At 36.4% G+C, this 26,022-nt stretch overlaps 1 protein-coding gene across 1 annotated transcript in view; it reads right to left on the reverse strand.

The window, feature by feature from the left end:
* Window positions 1–9,107: 9,107 nt before the first annotated feature.
* coq9 (coenzyme Q9 homolog (S. cerevisiae)) overlaps window positions 9,108–26,022 on the reverse strand; it is a 37,340-nt gene continuing 20,425 nt past the window's right edge. Inside the window, exons 4-9 of the mRNA XM_039763818.1 lie at window positions 25,712–25,854; window positions 20,768–20,852; window positions 19,748–19,852; window positions 16,269–16,424; window positions 12,248–12,301; window positions 9,108–9,997 (exon numbers count right to left, since the gene is read on the reverse strand). Of these exons, the coding sequence (XP_039619752.1) occupies window positions 9,962–9,997; window positions 12,248–12,301; window positions 16,269–16,424; window positions 19,748–19,852; window positions 20,768–20,852; window positions 25,712–25,854 (579 nt within the window). The 3' untranslated portion in view covers window positions 9,108–9,961. The remainder of the gene's footprint in view (window positions 9,998–12,247; window positions 12,302–16,268; window positions 16,425–19,747; window positions 19,853–20,767; window positions 20,853–25,711; window positions 25,855–26,022) is intronic.

Here is a 26,022-nt window from a genome sequence, read left to right on the forward strand (position 1 = left end):
GCAATTAAGTACACAATGCTATTGGTATTGTTAAGAGAAAAGGGAACTTGCTGAAGCCCCTAATTAAAAATCCATTTTCTCTTAGGCATAGTTGATTTGTGAGATTAACAGCATGGGTTGGCATCCTTGTTTCTATATTTTTTTCCTGGAAGATGGGAACACTTTAAAGCTAAATCCAAACTGCCTGGGAACCATAAACCTAAAATAAATTACCAATTTTGGTTGACAACTGTGATTAACAGCTGTCTGAACCATAAATGGTGTTGCTTTCCTTTTGTGTGATTGGGGGTTTGATGTCTCCTTCAGCTGAGTTATGTTTAATGCATAATAAAACTTTGTTTGATGGGCAGCCTTTTAAAACCAGGATATATTGTTACATTTCAGTAATTTTTTGGGACACCGAGATGCATATCCTGAAATTGGGACTGTCCCAGTTTGACTGGGCACCCCGGGTTTAGGTGTCTGCTGGCTTGTTTGTGAGAGTGAATCAATAAAATTGATGACTGAAACATACTCTAGACAAGGTATAAAAAGCTTTCAAGAAAATTTTTTATCACAAAGCAATAATGAAGGTCAAATGAGGAGGCAAGGTGATGGAGACACTGATAAATACACACAAGGTCGTTTTGACACACCTTTGGGGCACTCCTTTTCCGACAAAACAATTGCCGAGCATCTTGATGGTCTGGTCCAATGGAGAAAAGGAGGAAACGGTGCCATTCTCGGAAAAGCATTGCCTCTAATTTGCTGCAGTTGGTCTTTGCCCCTGAAGCTCATCCGAAATCTTCTTGGGTCTCTGCCTGTGCTGCCATCAATCACTGATCTGCGCAGATAACGATGATGTCGTCCATATAGAGTGAGCATCTGGACTCTTGCCTTTCCGGTCCTGGTGCGTTATCATCTCTGATCTCTGGTCTTTGTCTGATGTGTTCTGTGAGGAGTTCTATACAACAAACAGAGAGAATAAGGGAGAGAGGGCAACCTTGTCTGACTGCAAACAGGACCAAGAGAAGGTCAGTTTTCCAACCATTTACAAGCACCATGCTGGAGATGTTTGAACAGAATAACTCACCCATTCCAAACCCCAGCAGGGCCCTGATTATGAAATTGTGGGTCATACAGTTGAAAGCTTTCTATTGATCTAGACTAACCAAGGCCATGGTGATGCAACACTCCTTCACATAGTGTACCCTGATCATGGCCAGGCTGTCAGTGATCCTGCATCCCGATTCTTGGGATGCCACAGGTCTGGTCTGGGTGAATGACATGTCCAATGACCTTTTTTAGCTGGTTGGCTATTATTTCTGCCAGGATCTTGCAGTCCACATTCAGGAGGGTGATGGGACGCCTATTCCTCAGGTTGCATCTCTCTCCCTTTTGTTTGTACAGCGCAGTGATCATTCCTTCTCTCAACAATGGAGGCATCCTGCCCTCAGCCAGCATCTCCTGGTACAGTTCCAACAGGTCCAAGCTAATGAGGTACCAAAGCATGATGTACCTCATCCTTATGATGCCTTACTCATCTTGTAGTTCCCACAGACATTGTTGGTTACCAGAAGGGCTCTCAGAACACAGCACACCATTCAAGGTTCTTCTGTTGTGTAAAAGAAACTCAGGTGTGCTGGATGGTCTTGGTCAGCACTGTCCTGAAACTACAGAAAAGGTTGTCAGATTAGGGGTCCCAAGGTATGCAAGTCCTAAAAAGCACTTCCGAAAATGCCCAGTAGAGGGGGATAATTCAACTAACCCTTGTTAGATAAAAGGGCAAACACAAAATCTTTATAAAACTAAAAAGGTATATTTTTCACAAAATACACTGTTGCACAGTGAAGCTCTGTAGTGCAAAAAAGACAAAATGATTTGCCTGAAACACAAGGTAATACAAGCGTACAAGTCCAAGAATGGAGTACCAAGAATAGTCAAAATAGAGAGCAAATGGTCAAAAAATCCAGTAGATCACGAATAGCTGCCAGAATATCATTTTCAGCCACTTCTTTAGGAATTTATTATTAATGGAACATTTCAAGCCCATGACTCAAATCCACATTGTGGTACATGCAGTATGTCAGTATAATTTAACATATCTTTTAAGGATAATAACATTTTCTTCTGCCTGATGTGTCTAAGAATAGCCACTGGCCTTTTAACATTTGAACTGAATCCTTTGATTTTTGGGGCTTACCAGTGGGATGAGTAGACACTTTTTTAGTGGATAGTCTCTACCATCTGGAATAAAGATGTTAAAGTCCGATTATGTTCTTATCACAAACTTTCATTACATGAATCTAAAGGACCACTCACCAAGAAGCCAGCTGTTTTTAACAGTTTCATTCACAAAGTGGTTTCTGCTGTGGTTCCTCAGAATAAATGCACCAGGAGTTGAACCAGGCCAGAAGTGTACCACATTCAGCAGGGTCACATTAACATCACAGGTGATCTGAACAATTTAATGTTGACGTTTCCTACTCACATATAGTTACTATGTCCATCAGGGAACACTAGCTCCACAGATGGACCAAGTTCAATGCTGGGTGGGAAATGCATGTGAAAGAGTAATTCTTCTTACTGCATGCATCAACGTCAAAACAATACAATCATCACACCAGCAATAATTTTATACTGATATTGTACTTACATGCTGGGAACCCCCTCCAAAAATAAACTTAACAGATTTGAACACTGAAGATAGCTAAGGTGCTGCCCTCATTGCTCTGGCTGCTATCTTCTACAGATGATGTCTGGGCCTGCAGAAGTTTAGAGTGTTGAAGGTAATAGGTGGTCGAAATTCAGAAGTCCTGGGGTAGAACAGGTCTTTGATACTGTTTAACTGTGAGCATCTCCCTCTTCCTCTAGCTGGAAAATATGTGGAAATAAAGGGTCTGTTTATTGTTTTTCATGGCAGAGAAGAGTCTGACAGAAAGACAAACAAAGCAGTGTAACATAATAATAAGTAGAAATGATATATGTCATAATGATACTTGATATGCAGGTTATATAGTGTAAAGCTTATTGAATATGCAGGCCACAGTGACACATTTAATATTAATTGAACTTCATGGCTGCCTTCAGATGCAAAAAAAGTTGTGTGAATCCTTTAGAATTACCTGGACATCAGCATTAATTATTCATAAAAATGTAGTTTAATCTTCTACTCAGTCACGATCATAGACAAACACAATCTGCTTTAATAACACACAACTATATTTCTTCTTGCCAATAATGAATGCAGCATGGAGAAATTGATGAACTGTAGACTAAGCAAATAATAGCCTTCTCTATAGCAGGCAGGAGGCCGAGATATTCCTGTCTGCATGCTCTCTCTGAAACGTTGCTGTTGCAAGGAATCCAAGTACTGAGAGAACTTGTACTATCTGTGAACTTGCAGCTGCTGACAGAGGTCTGTAAGGATAGCTTTCGGCAGCTGAACCTCTGCATAATGTGCCATCAGTAAAGCCCTTTAGTAGAGGAAGTTAGCCAACACAAATTTTTCAAACATTTTTGTCCATACAGTGGTATGTAAAGGTTTGGGCACCCTTGCTTAAACTGTTTGTTACTGGGAGTAGTTAAGTGAACAGAAGATGAAATGATCACCAAAAGACACGATGTCAAGATGGCACATTTGTTTAACATTTAAAGCAAGGTTACATTTTTATTTCCAACATTTACAGGTACACAATACCAAAAAAATGAATAGGGCCTGAAGCAAAAGCTTGTAACACCCCCTTTGGTAAGCATTACAGCTTGTAAACGCTTTTTGTAGCCAGCTAAGAGTCTTTCACTTCTTACTTTGGGGTATTTTCACCCATTTGTCCTGGCAAAAGGCTTCTAATTCTGTTAGATTCTTGGGCTGTCTTGCATGCACCGCTCTTTTAAGATCTATCCACAGATTTACAATGATGTTTAGATTGGGGGTCTGTTAGGGCCATGGCAAAACAGTCATCTTGTACCTTTTGAGGTATTCTATTATAGATTTTGAGGTGTGTTTCGGGTCATTATCTTGTTGTAGGACCTATCCTCTTTTTTAACTTGGATGTTTTTTTTACAGATGGTGTGATGTTTGCTTCCAGAATTTGCTGGTATTTATTTGAATCCATTCTTCCCTCTTCCAGTGACGTTTCCTATGGTACTGGCTGCAACACAAGCCCAAAACCTGATCGATCACCCCGCACCCCCATGCTTAATTGTTAGAGAGTTGTTCATTTCCTGGAATTCAGCACCCCTTTTTTCAACAAACATTCCTTTGCACATTGTGGTCAAAAGGTTCTATTTTGACTTCATCCGTCCACAGGACTTGTTTCCAGAATGCATCAGGCTTGTTTAGATGTTCATTTGCAAATTTCAGGACACAGTAAAGGTTTCCTACTGCTGACTCTACCATGAATGTCATATCTGTTCAGGTGTTGCTGCACAGCTGAACAGTGCACCACCGCTCCAGAGTTTGCTACATCATCCTGAAGGTCTTTTACAGTCAAGTAAGGGTTTTTATTTGCCTTTCTAGCAATCCAAAAAGCAGTTCTTTCAGAAAGTGACCTTGGTCTTCCAGACCTCAACTTGACCTCCACCATTCCTGTTAACAGCCATTTCTTAATACAATAAAACCTTGATTACCTGTCGGAGTCAAAAATAAAAATCACACGCCAGCACCTACTACTTACTGTACTACTGCTGCCAAACGGTACGCTACAAGCTCTTCACATTGTAACAACTCTCCCTTCTGCTAGCGCATTGTATTTTTCCCCAGCACCACATGTCAGGCTGCATTTTAAAATCACAGTGTTGGATAGGTACCTTCAGTTTTAATAGTGTTTCATAACTTTTCTCTTTTATTAATTTATCTACTAGACATTGTGTGGCAGACGGCCAAGGCCCTTGCCCTTCATGCTAGGAGGACCGGGGAAGCCAGCCCATTCAGAGTGTTACCTCCCCTGGAATGCAGCAGTGCCTAGGACTCCTGCAGGGCTTCATGGGAGTTGGAGTTTGGTGTAGCCCTGTTGGGATCCATGGGCGCAGCTAGGGGGTGCTGTAGTTGCTGCTGACCCCTACAGAGCAGCTCCTCCATCACACCCAGAAGTGCTGCCGGAAATAAGTCATCAAGCACTATGAACACTTCCGGGAATGTTAAAAAGGTGCCAGCAGCTACTACTCCAGGAGATAGTGAAGGAGAGTGAAGGAGAAAAAAAGAAACATAAAAGAAGGAAAAGGAAAAAGAATTTAAGGTGTTTGTGCTTAAGGCGGTTTTGTACTTGTTGAAATGAGGAAGGTGTTGCCCACAAGTGAAGAAAAAGAAAATAACACTTGTGTGCTTTAAACCCATGTCCTACGTCTGTCTGCATCAGGGCTGGCCTTTACAATTGCTGTGGCTGATAAATCTAAGCATGTGGTGTTGGAATTGTCACAAAAACAGAATATATTAAACACAAAATGGCAAAAGTGCTTCAAGTATTACTTCAGTTTATGGAGTAGGAAGAACAACCATGAACGATATAAAGCGTGTAATTTTCTCTTTAAATTCTGTTATATAATCTGTTAATATATTGTGACGTGTAGGCAGCTTGTAGATGCACTGTTGGGGAGCAGAATGTGTGTATTGAATGCTGTAAGTAATGGGACACGGTGAAGGGCATCTGATCTGTAAGAGGTGGACACATCTGTTATGAGTGACAGAAGAAGTTAGGAGAAAAAGGAAGGAGCGGCAGAAGGAATTTTTGAATAGAGGGACAGGAAACAATAAGCAAGGATATTTGTGGTATAGAGAGAAAAGGAATGTGAGTGGCAAGAGATTAACTGATTGGTAGGTAAGCTTTCTTTTATTGTTTTGGTTGGTGTGCTCCAAAACCCAGATAATAGAGTATCAGACAGGGCACTGCATGTTACGGAACAAAGACTTCCAAGTAAAACATAGAAAGCACCAGTATCTCAGAGTTGCGTTTCCTTATTATGCTGGTCATTACAATATTATATAAATTAATTAAGTCTGTTAATAATATGTAAATAAATATCACTATTCACTAATCTACAATGCAACAGCGGATGTTGTAAGAGGTGTGTTTAATGAACTAAGGAATGTAAAGGGCTGTACTGTATGATATTGACCACAAATGAAATGAATTGGTTAAAAAATAAATGCGTCTGATTACATGTTTTTACATTCTGCTAATTACTGTACAGTACATTCAAACAAAGTTGTAACACTGTCCCATCTGGCTGATCATTTGGTGGGTTTGGGTCATTTTCATCATAGTGAATCTTATATATCTGGATGACAAGTGAATAATACCATCCTATACAGCTGGCAGGGTGCAACTCAGGGATGATTGAGAAATACCAAATCGGTCAGCAAGTTCAAGTTGAAAAGCTCCTGCTGTTAAAAACCTGAGACTGGACAGAACTATGCCTATGTAAAGCCGACCTCAGTTCAGCACACAGCATCCAAGAGGGATAGCTCTTGGAAATAGACTTAGAAGCCAGTCATCATCATCATCTATAAATACGCAGCACTCTCTTCTAATACTTCCATTTGCAATGTCTTCTAACAACGCTAAAGCAGCTATGGTAGTTGGAACAGTTTGGCCATTCCATGCACCACTGTATTATTATAGAATGATTACCATCAAGTGAATTACATTTGTAAACGATATGCAATAAATTTCAGTGTATTTGATAAAGCCTGAATCATGGATATGAATCTAAAAAAGAAAGTGAGACAACACAGAAACAGTAGTACTGCTTTGACATTGGCCTCCTCCAGTTTGTAAAACCAAGCAGAAAAGTGTATGCATGGTGTTAGGCTGCCGTGAAAATGAACACAGCTTTACACCAGGTTTAGTTTTTATACAGTACATCTCGAAGTGAGTGTGGAAACAGACAAACACAACATTTTTGTGCATACACACTATTTATACATGAGGCCCTTAGAATTGTCGTATGTCTTTGTTTTTTTCTGCTTCTGTTGCCTGAAGTATATTATTTACTAAGGAAATTGTTGGGTAAAAATAAAACCAGAAAATGGGATAATAAAGTAATACTTTTAATGTATTATATTATTCTGCTTTTCAACACCCAATGAAGAGCTACAGAGTACTTCTGTATATAATATGGATGTTAAACTACAAATGAAGATTAAAAGTTAACAAGCCTCCTCCAAGTTGTAAAACCAAGCATAAAAGTGTATGCATGGTGTGAGGCTGCGGTTTATGAAGTATAAAAACTTTCCATTATTTGTTTTACATTTTGCTAGAAATAAATTCATACTATAAAGCGATACTCTATATAGGGTATAATGCTTAATAGGTTAATGCTAGTAGAATTCATAAGTACATGAATGTATACCTTCATAAGATGCATCGTTTAATAAAAGCTAACAAGGAAGTGCAGTGATACAAATACAGTGCATCCGGAAAGTAGTCACAGCGCATCACTTTTTCCACATTTTGTTATGTTGCAGCCTTATTCCAAAATGGATTAAATTAATTTTTTTTCTCAGAATTCTACACACAACACCCCACAATGACAACGTGAAAAAAGATTACTTGAAGTTTTTGCAAATTTATTAAAAATAAAAAAACTGAGAAATCACATGTACATAAGTATTCACAGCCTTTGCTCAGTACTTTGTCGATGCACCTTTGGCAGCAATTACAGCCTCAAGTATTTTTGAATATGACGCCACAAGCTTGGCACCTATCCTTGGCCAGTTTCGCCCATTCCTCTTTGCAGCACCTCTCAAGCTCCATCGGTGCACAGCCATTTTAAGATCTCTCCAGAGATGTTCAATCAGATTCAAGTCTGGGCCACTCAAGGACATTCACAGAGTTGTCCTGAAGCCACTCCTTTGATATCTTGGCTGTGTGGTTAGGGTCGTTGTCCTTCTGAAAGATGATCCGTCACCCCAGTCTGAGGTCAAGAGAGCTCTGGAGCTGGTTTTCATCCAGGATGTCTCTGTACATTGCTGCAGTCATTTTACCCTTTATCCTGACTAGTCTCCCAGCTCCTGCCGCTGAAAAACATCCCCACAGCATGATGCTGCCACCACCATGCTTCACTGTAGGGATGGTATTGGCCTGGTGATGAGCAATGCGTGGCTTTCACACCACAGAGTTCAATCTTTGTCTCATTAGACCAGAGACTTTTGTTTCTCATGGTCTGAGAGTCCTTCAGGTGCCTTTTGGCAAACTCCAGACGGGCTGCCATGTGCCTTTTACTAAGGAGTGGCTTCTGTCTGGCCACTCTACCATACAGGCCTGATTGGTGGATTGCTGCAGAGATGGTTGTCCTTCTGGAAGGTTCTCCTCTCTCCACAGAGGACCTCTAACAGAGTGACCATTGGGTTCTTGGTCACCTCCCTGACTAAGGCCCTTCTCCCCCGATCGCTCAGTTTAGATGGCTGGCCAGCTCTAGAAAGAGTCCTGGTGGTTTCGAACTTCTTCCACTTACGGATGATGGAGGCCACTGTGCTCATTGGGACCTTCAAAGCAGCAGAAATTTTTCTGTAACCTTCCCCAGATTTTTGCCTCGAGACAATCCGTTCCCGGAGGTCTACAGACAATTCCTTTGACTTTTTGCTTGGTTTGTGCTCTGACATGAACTGTCACCTGTGGGACCTTATATAGACAGGTGAATGCCATTTCAAATCATGTCCAATCAATTGAATTTACCACAGGCGGACTCCAATTAAGCTGCAGAAACATCAAGGATAATCAGGGTAAACAGGATGCACCTGAGCTCAATTTTGTGCTTCATGGCAAAGGCTGTGTATACTTATATACATGTGCTTTCTTTTTTCATGTTGTCATTATGGGGTGTTGTGTGTAGAATTGTGAGGAAAAAAATGAGTTTAATCAATTTTGGAATAAGGCTGTAACAAAACAAAATGTGGAAAAAGTGATACGCTGTGAATACTTTCCGGATGCACTATATTTTTGCAAAATGTTTTACAGCAAAATATAATCATTTTTAAAGAATATGTTAAACTGTCTAATTGAATACAAAAATGTTGGCACTTGACAAAACCTTATTTTTTGTGAATGACAGTTCTAGAACAGAACAATTAACATGGAAGATAAAGAAAACATAGGTCAGAATAGATTCATAAATGTATACAAGACAAAGAATGTGAAATAATTTTATTGAAATCAACAGTGAGTTAATAAATACATTTACAACATTAACATTTTTGTGGGAGTTCGCTTTTACAGAAGATATCAAGCCAATAAGTATTTTACCATTAACACTACCTCCCTGGTTTATAAAGAGGTGCTGAAACTTGCATAGAATTGCTGGAATATATAATTTGCATATTATGTATTTATATATATATATATATATATACTCACAAATTATAAATACACAATTTGTGAATCTGAGTGGTTAATTTAAAAAGCAAGATGCACAATTAAATAGAAATGTTTGAAATCATGTTTTATGAACACACTTTTGAAAAGACAAAAGCAAGGAAAATTAACATTAATTGTGAGATTGCCCAGAGACGTGGAACATAAAAGTACATTTCCAATGTGGGTTTGTGACTTTGAACAGCAATAATAACCTTTAGGCAGAAACGCACATTATTTCTCAAAGTATATGACAAATACTGTACATGTATTTGGAAAAATATTAATTTCCCTATATAGCAAATATAACACTCATGCTTTGGCTATGTGGTTTAATTGTTTAAATAAAAAAAAAAAAATCTTTGCTAGAACCTAGATAAAGCTTCAAAAATAAAGAAAAGTGACACTATTTGTTCTCAAACTAGGAAGCAAATACACTTTCTACGTTTGTGCTTCAGAATTGGCCATACATAACAAGAAATACAGTACAGCGTTCACAGATATTCCTTAATGCAAGACGTGGCACGTCTAATTTAAGATTTGCAGCTCAGTCTGAGACGTTTTCTTTTGAGAACTTTCGTTGAAGAGGGTGAAGCAGGTGTAAATGCTGTATCATTCCTTCTTAAAGAACATCATCTTCTCTGATTCATTCCTGCAAGATTCCTTAACTAAAATAAGAAAAATATTTCACATTCAAGATTAAGCTCACATGTCACCACTGAAGCGTTATCTCAGAGTTATAATATTTTAAATATAATTCTAAAACAATTCCAATTAACCGAATGTTTTCATTAAAGTGCGACACCAACAATATAAACCAGGCTTCATTTTATTTTCTTTACAAATATGGACATTATGTTAGTTTTATGTCACTATGTTACCCGATTTCACTCAGGAAATTTCCTTAGACAATGGGCCTCAGTTATAGCGTTGTAGTACAGTATTAATTGGATGTATGTGCACAATTTACATTTATTCCCTGAAATGTTCTCTCCAGCTACTGAAAAAAATATTGCTTAAAATAAATCATGGACATTTCCATTTCAACAAACTCTTTAAAGCTATTTTTTAACCAACATGCTTTTAAAGTCTGGTTTGTTAAGTTTAACATTTGCTATTGTAAAGTCTATAGTTGCATCACTAGCTGGATAAAATACTTACTAAAAAACTATCATTAAACAAATGAGACAAATTAATTCACATTTTAAAATGTGTCAGATTCCTGGGGCTTTAATTTTCTAAATCAGTTTTTTTTTTAGATAAAACATCTGTCCCAACTTACACAGATCTTTGTAGATACGGAACACATGTAAAATGCATGTGTTCCAAATAATATATTGTTTTTAGTCTAGGTACCTGACTCACTGATAAACAAGGCTTCAGTTGGGAGAGGTTTTTGCAGTTTCTCTGGTGCTGGGGGGGATGGTATAGCAGGCTGATTGCTGCTTGGGATTATCGACACATTTACAAGACAAAAGACGCTGAATGGAGATGTGCGAGTGGATTTAAGCTGGGCCGGATTTACAAGTTTTCTTTTATACTTTAGTAATTCTAGTGTTAGAGAAGTCACATTGGAGGAAGGAACGATGGACATCTCTGGTGTACTCTAACACCAGCCCCACACACTTTGCTCCTAATGAATGTACGCCATCTAACTGGATCTATAACATGGATTGCTCCTTGTGCGGTCCATGCTGAAGCAAAGCAAAGAATACTACGGAGTTGTCAGTTGGGGAAAGGCTTTATCTTTGCCCTGCGCTTTTTTGTATTGGTTACATTCAGGTGGGTGTTTTCGTTTTAAGTGCTGAAATTAACTGGATGTGCTTCCACGTTTATATGCTACCATCTTTTTGCAAATTTGCTTTTTTTATATTAGTTTGTCTGACATTCGATCTTTCATAACCAAAACAATTCTAGACAATCGAATTAACGTTGCTGGTTTTCTTTGGAATTAGCTCAATCATTAAAGAATTCCTTCATTAAAGCAATAATTTCAATTAAATGATTTAATTGAAATGATTAAAATAAAATAAAAAAAAAATTTGCACAGGTTCCACATTAAGCATGGCTATAGGGATTTTCCTATAGGAGCTCATTTCAGCAGCCAAATACACTGTGAGTAGGACTTTAAGGTCGCAGTGCTTATGGGCAACTTCAAAACACAGTAACAGAGAAATGAATGGGAACTTATACTGATGCTGAAATTTAACACATTACAACATGGTTTAAAACAAAGCCAAGAATTTTTTGACCAAATATGAGGATTGCTTACATCTCTCTGACTAATCCAGACAACCTGACTACAGATCCATATTGTACGGAAAACTCATCAAAATCTTCAAAAAACTTTATTGGAAAGTTATCTTATCAAAAGATCTTGACTATACATTGTTCTTCTCTCCATGCTAAGATTCATTTAGCAAAAGAGGTCTATTCATTTTTTACATTTAAGTTGACTCACTAAAAGGTTTTCCAATGCTGTTTATGTCCTGTTGTCTATATAAACACAGAAAATTCAAGTTTCAGTATTACATCTTGCCTGAAGAAGGGGCCTGAGCTGCCTCGAAAGCTTGCAAATTGTAATCTTTTTTTGTTAGCCAATAAAATGAGTCATTTTGCTTGACTTCACATTGCATGATTTAATATAACTAATTGTAAAATGAGTTAAGATGCAGTAATTCTAAAATCTCAAAATACATTTGTTTCAGAATAATTACAATACATACTATAGATTAAAAAGAGTTAAGAATCCACAGCTACATGAGTACGACACTGATGCATAAATGTAGAAGACAATTAGTATGAATTTTGAAAGGCAACAGTAAGCAAATACAGTCTGGCATTTCTCACCAAAACATGCATTTCTAAACATGCAAATATACAAAGAAAATTAACCGTAAAGGACTAGAACAACTCACAGTGACTGCAGCTCCCATTAATCCTTGGACTACTGCTTCTCCTGTGGACTGAACCTAAGAAAGATGTGAGAGGAAAAGAATGCATTTAACACAATACACTGAAGATATTTTATGACTTGACTGACAGAATTTTATTTCAGCTGAAATTGACAGCTGTATACCTAAAAGCGTGAATTTTCAAATACCACAAGATGGCCACACTCCTGGGTAGAATTTAAGCCCGATTTTCAGGCTGGTTTCTAGTCTACAAAAATCTTACTTAACATATGTAAACAGAAACAGGTCCATACAAAAGAGGATCTGTACCAAAATTCCTACATTTAAAACTATGTTGATATCTTTCTGAGCTACTTTGTTGTTTGTTGTCAATTTCTTTGCAAAAAGATGCACATCTCTGCATTCACACTAACCCACACTAACTATGCTAAGTAAGAGATTAAATTAATTTAACATGTAATGTTCGGAATAAATCAAAAATTAGAATAGCAAGAGAAACTCCTATCCTAAAAAGTATGATTAGGTTTAAAACACAGACAGTGGCCAATTCAGGTTTTTAAAGCTATGCTCTAATAGTGCTAGTCACAGTGTCGCTGCCAAGAATGGTACAAATATTTAGTCATATAATAAAATGTGAGGCTTTTATTTTTTAAATTACTAAATATAGAAACATTTATGCTGGGAGTTTAACTACAAACACTTTTGTGTGTCATTTTTAACTTATTTAGCGTTATCCTTACCCCTGGAAAAACGAGCCAAAAACACAACGTTTTTTTTTTATTCAAAAAAATGTAATGTGTAACAGAAACATGCAAATATCAAAACATCAACATTACTATGTTATGTGTAACAAAAACAACATTAATATAGCATGTATGTCTATAGCATATACCAATTCAGATTTAGTACATGTTCTTCATGTAATGTGTTTTGAAACTGTTAGTAATGCATGAATGGTTTGATGTGATGAAGCAAAATGCTGACAAACAAATGCATTTGTGGTGCTTTTGCATTCAAGCGTTGCATATTCCCCCAATGTAATGATACAATACATTTTAAAGGTCTCACATACCATCTTCTGTGCTGTCTTTTTTTTTTTTTTGCACCTTCACAACAGCACCTGAATGTACGGCAGCATATTTGAGCCACAGAGAGAGAGAGAAAAAAAACAAAAAAACACTAGGGACACTGTGAAAAGATCTATTTTGTGATTAAAATGGAAATTTCTGCTTTAATCTCAAAATTTCCACTTTAATCTCATAGTTTATTTAATCATTAGTCTGTAATAAGTCAACTTAAATTCGCCCAATTTGTTGCTCGCCATGTGCTTCTTCATGAACTGACAAAATATGATATGAAAATATGTTAAATGTATGATATTCAAGCTCTATGCACATTTAGAATCCTCTGATTTATATTTGATATCACTTTCATGATGAAATGCATTAAAGTATGTAATATTACATTTTACAAATAAATAGTTAACTTCATTTAAATAGTGAATACTGTTTATAATTACGCATGTGAAGGCGGCATGTTGGCAGAGTGGTAGCGCTGCTGGCCCACAGGGAATAACATCCCTTGTGTTCCCTGCCTGGTGTTTGCATGTTTTCCTGATGTGTTCCCACAATGTGCTCCCGTTCCTTCCAGAGACATGAAGATTTGGGTATTTGCTGATGCCAAAATAACGCTAGTGTATATGTGTGTGCTTGTATTCACCTTGCAATGAGCTGATGTCCCGTCCAGGGATTGTTTCTGCCTCACGCCCGATACATACTGAAAAGGGTGCATTCTTGGATTGATGGATGACACCATTAAACATACATCCTTTTTAGAGATATTGTGGCATGATGTCCTCAGAATTTAATGGATGTTTCAGGCAATTCACAACACAGGGGAGCCGAACATTTTCTCACTGTGATGATCTCACATTGCCACCTGGTGAAATCTTCTAGATTTATGTAAAGTACGTGCACAAGTATAAACAGTACAACGCTTGCGCAGAAGAAGTGTTTGCAGGAGCACCTGTCACGTGAAGTATAAACCCGGCCTAACAGGTGCTGTAGAGGATTGTGCAGCATTTTGTCACCCTTATTTTCATAGCTTTGTGACAAGATTCCATCTTTATGTTGCAGCTGAGACAGCAGCTGCCTGGCCCAGCGTGAGTTCATGGGTCAAAATGGCTGGCTAACTTGGCATATCAAATGAACAGGTTTTACTGTGATGCTCAATTGCCATTGCAAAGGGTTAAATTGTACTGGACCACTCTAATTTTAATAACTTTGTGACAAGATGGATGCCTTTTTAAAATTTAAGTTGAGTTTTTCTTGGCCCAACATGGTTACATGGGTCATACTGGCTGGCAAACCTGGCACACTGTAATCTGATGAATGAGATTTATGTGATATTTAACTGACACAGAGAGAAGAAAATAAAAGTGCTTTATGTTTCCTGGGATAGGTTCTAGCTTCCATGTGGCTCTAGAAATTGGGTTGAAGCATGGACAAATACACAAATAAATAAAATGAAAATAAAGTATTGTGAAATGTGACACTAAATAAACAACATGAAATGCAAGTATAAATAATTAATTGGGTCACGAAATATGCCTTTTTGTTCGTTCGTTATATCAGTCAGTCATTTTCAAACACGCTTAGTCCCGAAGCCTATTCCAGGTAGCAAAAGGCACCAGTCCATTGCAGGTCGAACACACACACACACAAAAATTTAGTAGCACCAATGCACCTAGCCTGCATGTCTTTGGTCTCTCAGAGGAAACCTCCACAGACACTGGGAGAACATGTAAACACCTATATGTAATATTATTGCTCATTTATTTTTGTCCTAAACATTTCTCCATTGTAAGGGCATAACATTTTCTGCACTCAGTGTAACTAAGTATTTCCACAGCAAAATCTAAAAAAAAAAAAAAAAAACACACACACTTCAGAAGTTTATATTATGTAAATCCCCCGATCGTTGTCTGTTTTGCAGTTTTGTATATATTCATATCCTCCGGGGAAAGGGGATCATAATTCTGTGCCTGCTACCCCAACCCCAAATATATGACCAAGAGTGCTGAAAGCCAAAGGCTGGGAGCCTTCCACAACATCTTGCTGTCCTATACATGTATAACAAACATATGGACACTCAGATGGGATGTTATGCAAAGTTTAAAATGCACCGCCATTAACTTGTTAATTTTATGCACTCACTTTTTATTGTTAATTACATGTTATCATTGTTTAATTATATTTTGTCGGTTTTATTTTGTTTTTGCATTTTGCCCTTTGAAGCCACTGTAAAGGGGCCACGTATGAAGTACGATCGCTGTCAAAAATAATTCCATACTTCTACCTTTATGTCACATGCGTAGTAACAAAAATCAATTTGTTTCTTCTTTGATAGCAAATGCCTTGTGTGTTCAATGATGTTTTTTGACATTGTACTTGTAATTTTCAGAAACACAAGCATACTTTTTAGAAGCAAGCATAATTTTCAGAAGTGCAAATGTAAATTGACACATGTGAAATGTAAATCTGACTTAAATTACTACAAGTTATTTTTGATAGCAATCTTACTCCGTATTACCATAGAGAAATACTCAGAAATATTCATGTTTTTTCAGCATGACATTATTTTATCTACTATATGGAAGAAGAATACTGTACTAACAGCTATTTGGGCTTAATGCTGTACATTGGACCAAAATAGCCTCTCTCAAAAGACATTTTGGGTGAACCGTTTTTACATAGAATTCTGAGCCCGAGAGAGACTTGAGGTTAAACAACACTTAGTTTTCATATCTACATGTGTTCCAAAAAGTTTTTGAGCTGGTTTGAAAGGCAGGACAAAACTGAATCTGACAGAGAGGCTACCTGAAGGCAACTGATGTTTAACCAACCCTTATATAAACTGGTTGAAACAAAATAAATAAATAAATAAAAAGAACAAGCTGTACACATCATACTTCACCATAAACATAAAATAACTTGTCTGGTGTCCATAACCATGTGCTTCTGACCTTTTTAGCCGTATGAGCCATATTCATGACATCATTTACTCTGTTTTCAAGGAATTTCCAGGTCTCCTCAAAATCTGGAGATGAATCTTGCACCATAACCAGTTCAGTGGTGTTATAAATTCCTGTCAGTGCAGCTCTGCGTGTATACCAGTTTAACTAGGAAGAAAATGGGGATTTTATCATTAACATAGTATCGGAAATATATAAAGACAAATGAAATATCATGAAAGAACTTCAAACAACTCGTGTTTGGGAACACTATTTCCCATAACATGAAGATAATTTACATTTTTAATCTAAAAGTCATGCATCATATTTGCTACATAATATACACAAAAACATTTTTATTGAACATACAATAAATATATGCATATACATTTTTTAATAATTTTCTGTAAAATTATCAGTGTGATGTTTGCATGTTACTCCCATGTTCTTCATCCTTAAAGGCGCACAGGATGCTTCCCAATTGGACCTGTGTAGGTGTGAGTGAGCCCTGCAATAGACTGGCAACCTTGTCTGGCAGCCTTGGCTTCTGTATCCACAATCCTGAATTGAATCAAGCAGATTTGAAAAGGAAATGCTATCATTACAAAGGAGCTGCAATACCTTAGTAGTGGGCAATATACCGGCTTATCAGTATACTGGATGCAATAATTCTTTTGGTATGGATTTCACGAAAACAGTCTTATTTTATTAGTATGCTAACAATTAGTGGATAACTTGCAAAAACAGTTAAACATAAAAACTAAATGTGCATGGCAAAAGGAAACAAGAAATCTGTTCTGGAATATAACGGTCTTAAAAGTAGTCTTTTGTTTATGAACATTTATGCAAACTGTGCGAACTGTCTACCACTTAAGAAAACACTGTCTATAAAAATACAAATTTTTACAAATATAACACATAAAATAATTGATTGCACAAGTATTCACCAAATCACATCTAAATCATCACTAGTGCAGTTAATTCATATGAATGTACTTAATATCACTGGAGACATCTTAAAAGTCTCTGCCAATATTCTTCAAGTTTAATGTTCCTTAACTTGTTCAGTAACACATTTGAGTGTAAACTTAATGTAATTAATATTTACAGTTTTTGTAAGAAAGAGCATGGATTAAACCTATTCTCTATTATGTATGATTTGAGATTTACAGAGATTCCACAGTATAAATCAGGAGTATCACATTCCAATGTTGGAGGGCCACAGTAGTTGCAGGCTTTTGTTGTAATCACTTTAAATTACTAGCCAATTACTGCTTCTAAAAGAATGCATGACATTAACCTTTATTTTATTCGATTCATTCATGACCTTTGCCTTCATTTTATTTTAAAAACTCAGACACCCTTAGTTGTTTCTCCCCAGTGAAAAAAAGAGATGCAAAGTGAACCATCTAAATAAGAAGTCTCAAATTCAGTTCCTTGACGGCTACTATTTTAGCTCTAATTTCTTATTTAGAAGCCATTTCTCACAGTTAACAAAACACATTGTTTAATTCTATGGCCTCCCAATGCTCTCAGTGTATCAAACCACACTTTAACATTGTTGATTTTATTTTTTTTCTCCTAATAGCTCATCCAGATTATCCTTTAAAGATTGTCAAGGTGTCAGCTTCAACTACACATCTCAGTAGGTTGTTCCAGAGTCCCAAATCTCATTGTGTGAAGAACTGCATCCTGGCTTAATTTTTGATGCCCTCAATTATGTGATTCACCCTTAAGCTGAAAGAATTTTGCTGCCTCTACTTTATCAGTGCCTTTGAAGATTTTAACACTAGAATCCCTGATGTTTACAATTTTTTTCATCCCCCCCCCCGACTTCCTTAAATTTCCCTGACATATGCCAAGAAGCTCATAGCTCCTTATTACTGCTCTAATAGCTCGCTTTTGTTTTTCAAATGTGTAAATGAGCAGAATGAAGCCTCTACACCCCCCACCCAGTCAGATGAAGGCATTGCCCTGCTGCAATCCTCACTGGTTAAGTCTGCGTTGAAGTGTTTATCTGGCGATGCATTTGTAAGGAATTATATAGGTCAGGGATCTCAAACTCTAATCCTAGAGGGTCGTAGTGGCTGCAGGTTTTCATTCTAACCCTTTTCTTAATTGGTAACCCATTTTTGCTGCTAATTAACTTCTTTTGAATTAATTTTAATTGACTAAGATTTATTCCCCAGAATTTCTTCATCATTCCTCTGAATTGCTTCATTTCTTTCCATAAACAGAAATGAAATGCGACGTGACTGAGCCAACAGAAGACAAACTAAGTCAGGGTCTCAAACTCCAACCGGTTGCTTAACTAGGCACATAGTCTGGTTGCTAATTAACCCTGTTCTTTAATTACATGGCTTGTGCAATAGCATACATTTTCAAAATTGTTGATTTTTTTCTTTACTTTTCTAAGAGCACTGTTAAAATGTTTTGGGAACCTAAACAAATCAACATTCCTGAGACCTCCACTTTTTTTTTTTTTTCCTTTCTTCCAGATACTGTATGAAGGTCACAGTTTGCTGGCCATGTTCTGGTTCATTTTTTATCTCATTGTTTGACTGATAATTAAGGAAAAAGAAACAGTTATTGGGTTTAATTAAGAAACAGACTGGTGTTTGAGATCCCTGATATAGGTAATGAAATATCGTGATTTGAAATGCATACATTTCATGTGTGTTCCATGTCTACAGCGATCTGTGTAAATATAGAATGACAAGAGGAAGTGCGAGTCAAGAAATGCTGAACACACCAGAAAATGTTTTCATATGTTATAGTAATAACGAAATAATTTTGATGTGAAGTGTAGGAAGTGTTTAGACTGAAGCCCAAATATCCAATAAGCACTTTCATAAAAGGTGCAACAAGTACGCTTTCATTCAAGAATAAAACCGAAGAAAAAGAAAATTGTTCAACTTACATGTTGCTGAAGCTCACCTATCAGTCAGTACAAAGTAAAAAATGTTTGCATATGTTTGTTTGCGCGTTTCATTTTCTACTAGTTGTCACAGTGGTAGCGCTGTTCCATTTTAGATCTATGCAGACAATGCAATGGAAAAAGCTACCGCTTAGCAATCTCAAGGTAATAGGTTTGAATCTTCCGTTGTCGTTGCATTTAGTGCTTTGAGTAGGGAGATGCTATTATTATTAGCACAATAAGGAGCTGCGAAATTCTTGGCATATGTCAGGAAAATTTAAGGGCAAGGACAACGAAAAAAAATTGTAAGCTTCAGGGATTCTAGTTATTAAATACCTGGATTAGGTCCCCATGAACTCTCCTCTGATTGAGGCTAAACAGGTTTTATTCTCAAGAGTCCGCAAGAAAAGGACAGGTCCTGAAGTCCTCGAATGCACTTGGTTGCTGTCCTCTGCACAGCTTAAAGTGCTGCTATGTCTTTATTGTACCATGGTAACCAGGACTGCACACAATACTTACTAGTACATTACATAGTTTGAGCAGAACGTCTTGACTTATATTTTTTGTTACTTACATCTGTAGATCTGTCTCCTGCATAATACCAGATGTCATCTATTAAAGTAGACAGATGCTTCAAGCTCTCAGGTACATTGTGAGGCAGCAGGAGAATACTCATTGCCTGCATAAGAGATGGAAACACCAAATTTGAATTAATGACATATAAATGACACAAGGCAGTTGCTAACTCAGCATGGCCTTATGACTGAAGCTTCTGTATAAAGGGATGTGGTGTTTTAGGGCATCTTTCATAACACACCAACTATATAACAACAAGTACACACATGCTGTACAGAGAACAACTTACTGGTAGAGTTTAATATGACAAATCAGCAACTTGAAAAGAGCTTTCTAAAATCTAAATTCTGTTGGGTGGTAGTCATTTAAAATAGAATTACGTTCTGTGATACTAAGGATGCAAAGTGTAGATGGCAGTGTCTTATCACACAAATAGAAATTTTGAAAATTCATTCAAAAATTTGGATCTGTGGAATGAGGGGCAGTAAAATCATAGTAACATTTCCGAAGACACTAGCGGCCTGGAGGGGACTGCAAATGCATGCATTGTTTTTTAAAAAGTTATGCCTAAGTGATTTGTTTATTTTATATTTATACTTCTCAGTTACTGACATTTAAAACCTATCCCTAATATAAAGAATCTTAACCCCACGCCAAACCCCTACAAAGACAGATTAACAAGAAGTTCTAAGAGAAAGAATCAGAGCCCACACTCTAAATCAGGACAAGTGCTATGTGTGCAATATTAGTTGAAGGGGCTCTGCTTTATTGTAAGAAAAAATAAATGCCAATTTCCCTTTTCTATTAAATATGCTTCCCTACAATAAAGCAGCACACTCTCTGTTATCAGTAAAGGAATTATACATTTCATTTTGTTTGGCAAGGGTCATCCTAAAAAGCCTCTTTTTAGGATTAACACCACAGTAACAAACTACAAACAAGAAATAAATAAATTCACGTAAGCTAAGCAGGTAGCCTAAGCAGGTATGAATGCTTCAGCAATAAAAGAAATTAATACCTGAGGCCAACTGTCAATGTAAGGAATCAGCATCCTGAGTCGTGTTTCTACTGCTTCTCTGAGGAACTTATCTGTCTTTAGGGGTCTAAGTAAAATAAAGAACAAACTGTAAAAAATTACAGCTACAAAATTTGTTTAGATTACTGTTGAAGCAAGACCTTTTATAAGTCTGATTTTGGAGATACCAATTATAGTTAATCTTAGTTGTTTCACCAAATTCTAGACATTTAAACGAAATTCTCACTTCTTGGATTGTGTTTTACATTTTATACCTTGTAGTCACTTGGTGAAAGTTAAGACAACATTACTATAATATGGATATCAAACTTGCTGGAAAAAAAAATCACTAATGAAGGAGGATTTGCTGGTAATGAATATTATAGACAGATGTACTTGGTGGAAGTGCTTCTGCATTACCGAATTCCTTTATCCTTTCAAATATAATCTGTTCACATTTAAAGATAACAGGTATTACAGCCTAAACTCTCAAGGACTTTAAGAAAACTAATAAAAAAGACTATTTTTAAGTGCTTGATTTTTACATATTTCAAAGAATTTAGGCAAAGGTTCAAGAAATCATGGTATGTTTTAAACAACTGCCACTCAAACTCCAATATACAAAAATTAAACGTACTGCAAACTGTACTCAACAGGGGTCTACACAGTTTTAGAATGCAAGTGTAAGTATGGCCACAGTACTGTTTACAACAGCCATTTATTTCATAATTTCAAAACTCATTCCATTTCATTGCTGTGGCTTAAAATTAATTTTATTTGTAGCAGATGTGGTATTCAAGTGTAGTGTTTATACAGAAAGAAAACATCACTTTAGGCCACCCGATTAATTTCACCATTTACGTGTACCACATTTACTGACTCATTTTCTGTTCAATAACAGATAATTTTGCTTAAAATCAATGCTAAAAATAACAATTCTTACATAATGTGAGTGTTATCCACTTTGTCTTTTTTAATTAAATGATGTAGATGTAATGAAACTTCTTTAGATATGGCTAAAAATTTTCAGAAAAGGCTGTTGTTCTTGCATACATTGAATGACTTTAGCGTGAACTGCCACATTCTCCATATGTTTAACTTATCTGTTCTGCAGAGCATTCTTTTGTTTGGGTTAATCTATAAAGTCAAACTTCAGGGCCTGATTAAGGCAGCAAGTAGGGTCATTGGGGTGAAACAAAAAGTCAGTGCAATATCTCTATGAGGACCCAAATCTTGAAAAGCTCCATTAAGTCCGCAGTTATCCTACACACCCTCACCTACACTGCAAATTTAATTTGAGCTCTTTTGCACTAAAAGGAATCTTAACACACAGAATAAAAACTTCCAGACATAAGTGATCATTTGTACTCTCCACAGTTAGGCTATTTAATGAGAACAGGTAATTGGAATACACATTCACCATTGTCATGGCAAATTCATAAGTGCCACTGTTCAGATAAATGTAAAGTTTTTTAGTGCATGTATTTATGTTTGATATATACATGTATCTTGGTGTTCAGATATACAGTATCTGGTTCCTTATAGTGCATTTTCTCCTTCTTTGTCTTTTTATATTTAAAACCTATGTCAATGTAAATGTATTACTGGCGCACAAACCAAATGCATTGCTTTATATGGGATAATAAAGTAAAGTTGAGTAGAGATATGTTAATGTTAAAGAAATTTAAATTATTTTCTAACGTATGAAAATAAATTTGTATTGTAAGCTCTATTATAATCCATACAAGCCTGCATTCATTTTTCTATAATATTTAGAATTAATGGAGTATAAAGTTAAAAAAATCTTGAAAGATATAAACAACCGAAATATCTATTTCTGTTCAACAGTATGCAGAAAAGAATCAATAGAATTTTTGGTTATAGTTTAATCAATTATAAATATTTCCTTAAAGATCTTGATACGGTTTGCGAAGTTTATCCTGTAGCACTGTGACTTAAGCTGACAAAGAACTCCTTCTGAAAAGCCACTACTATATATTTGTGATTAAATAAAAAGATTTAAAAAATACTACATTTACAAGCTCAATTTACATTATTAGTCATTATAGCTTTTGTATTAAAATAAATTCATACTTTAAAATTAGACATCCATTCCCGTAATAAAATGAATTTACACTTCCATTCTAATTTTAACAGTTTTACACCCTATTCTGACCTGAAGTCAGTTCAGCGATCAAGTTTAAATCGTTCACTCGAGGACATTAAACATTTGGTGTAATAGTACAAAGCAGTATCGTTTTTTTTATCAAATTAACATAATTTTTCTCCCCATATACATCTCCTCTTATAGGTATCAGATTTTGTAATGTAGTGTGGATTCTTGGATTTTGATAATATGTTAGGAATATGTTTTTCAGTAATGCTATACATTCATCATGGATAGTTTGGATAAACTCCATTTACTGCTGCTCTCAGTTTATTATGATCATATAATATACTGTACACTTGTGCCAGGAAACATTTCTTGATTTTGGAAAGTAAACAAAAATAGAAAATATTTAGTGAATGATAAAGTAGAAAAATGAATCTCCAAACAGCTATTCAATAACCTATTTCAGATTCTGTATTAAATTCTGGATAGAAATTGACAAAACAGAATGTGTAAACAAATGTTCTATTAGCCACAAAAAGCAAACTAAAGAACATTAGTTAGTACTTTAGAACAATTAAACCACAACAAAACAAATGCAAACTCTTGATCTATATACAGTCATATGAAAAGGTTTGGGAACCCCTCTCAGCCTGCATAATAATTTACTCTACTTTCAATAAAAAAAAGATAACAGTGTTCCGTCTTTCATTTCCTAGGAACATCCGAGTACTGGGGTGCATTCTGAACAAAGGTTTTTAGTGAAGCAGTATTTAGTCGTATGAAATTAAATCAATTGTGAAAAACTGGCTGTGCAAAAATTTGGGTCCCCTTGTAATTTTGCTGATTTGAATGCATGTAACTGCTCAATACAGATTACTTGCAACACCAAATTGGTTGGATTAGCTCATTAAGCCTTGAACTTCATAGACAGGTGTGTCCAATCATGAAAGAAAGGTATTTAAGGTGGTCAATTGCAAGTTGTGCTTCCCTTTGACTCTCCTCTGAAGAGTGACAGCATGGGATCTTCAAAGCAACTCTCAAAACATCTGAAAACAAAGATTGTTCAGTATCATGGTTTATGGGAAGGCTACAAAAAGCTATCTCAGAGGTTTAAACTGTCAGTTTCAACTGTAAGGAATGTAATCAGGAAATGGAAGGCCACAGGTACAGTTGCTATTAAACCCAGGTCTGGCAGGCCAAGAAAAATACAGGAGCGGCATATGCACAGGATTGTGAGAATAGTTAGACAACCCACCGATCACCTCCAAAGACCTGCAAGAACATCTTGTTACAGATGGTGTATCTGTACATCGTTTTACAATTCAGCGCAATTTGCACAAAGAACATCTATGTGGCAGGGTGATGAGAAAGAAGCCCTTTCTGCACTCACACCACAAACAGATTCGCTTCTTGTATGCAAACGCTCATTTTGACAAGCCAGATTCATTTTGAAAGTGCTTTGGACTAATGAGACAAATTTGAGTTATCTGGTCATAACAAAAAGCACTTTGGATGGCAGAATAAGAACACCGCATTCCAAGAAAAACACCTGCTACCTACTGTCAAATTTGGTGGAGGTTCCATCATGCTGTGGAGCTATGTGGCTAGTTCAGGGACTGGGGCTCTTGTTAAAGTTGAGGGTCAAATGAATTCAACCCAAAATCAACAAATTCTTCAGGATAATGTTCAAGCATCAGTCACAAAGTGAAGTTACGCAGGGGTTGGATATTCCAACAAGACAATGACCCAAAACACAGTTTGAAATCTATAAAGGCATTCATGCAGAGGGAGAAGTACAATGTTCTGGAATGGCCATCACAGTCCCCTAACTTGAATATCATCGAAAATCTATGGGATGATTTGGAGCAGGCTGTCCATGCTTGGCAGCCATCAAATTTAACTGAACTGGATAGATCTTGTATGGAAGAATGGTCATAAATACCTCCATCCAGAATCCAGACATTCATCAAAGGCTATATATAGGCTATTTTCAAAAGGAGGCTCAACTAAGTATTATGTCATATCTCTGTTGGGGTGCCCAAATTTATGCACCTGGCTAATTTTGTTATGATGCATATTGCATATTTTCTGTTAATCCAATAAACTTAATGACACTGCTGAAGTACTACTGTTTCCATAAAGCATGTCATATATTAAAAGGAAGTTGCTACTTTGAAAGCTCAGCCAATGATAAACAAAATCCAAAGAATTAAGAGGGGTTTCCAAACTTTTTCATATGACTGTAACTAACTGAACAGTACTAGTGAAGAAAGATCAAATGAAAGACTGCAAATACTTCAGACAACAAAAAATGGTTTGCCACAGGTACACAGATACTCCACACACTGGTTTTTCAAACATATGCACTGTTTGGAAGGGGCTAATCTCTAACTATTGTTAGTGTCTTGAAATGAGAAAGACACTCATCAATGTTATCTGTTTGTCATTAGATATCTAAGGAGTCAATCTTTAAGCCACAGCAGGAGCAGAGCCTTTCATTCAGGAGTGGCATCCACATATATGGTTACACCTCCTTTCCTTCTGTCAATACATTCTGTTTACCTAATCATTAATGGGGGGATGGTGTTTGGGTTCTTGTTGATGACTTGACTACGAGATTGCGTTTGTCCACTATATATATATATATATATATATATATATATATATATATATATATATATATATATATATATATATATATATATATATAGGACATAGTTGAAGATCAGACCACATTACGATTGGTTACTGCATACATTCAGATAATTGAAAAGAATAAACTTTTTCTAGTGATGCAATAATTATTCATGAAGAATAAAAAAAACACTACTTACTCTATCTGTCCCAGCTGAATTTGTTTGTGTTTCTCAGAAAGAATGTCAGATAAATCGCTGTTACATTGCATTACAAAATGCAAAATTAGATCTCCAGCACCATTGTTAAACATTCCAGCTGCAGCACCTGAGAGATTGAGTGTCTTCAGAAAATAGGAAAGAAAAAACATGTCCTATCATGCAACATGCCAAAACAAATATAGAAAAATATATTTGTCTTACATTATATACAGTGGTGTGAAAAACTATTTGCCCCCTTCCTGATTTCTTATTCTTTTGCATGTTTGTCACACAAAATGTTTCTGATCAAA

Source organism: Polypterus senegalus, chromosome 9, assembly GCF_016835505.1.
Source record: "Polypterus senegalus isolate Bchr_013 chromosome 9, ASM1683550v1, whole genome shotgun sequence".
NCBI classification, from domain to species: domain Eukaryota; kingdom Metazoa; phylum Chordata; class Cladistia; order Polypteriformes; family Polypteridae; genus Polypterus; species Polypterus senegalus.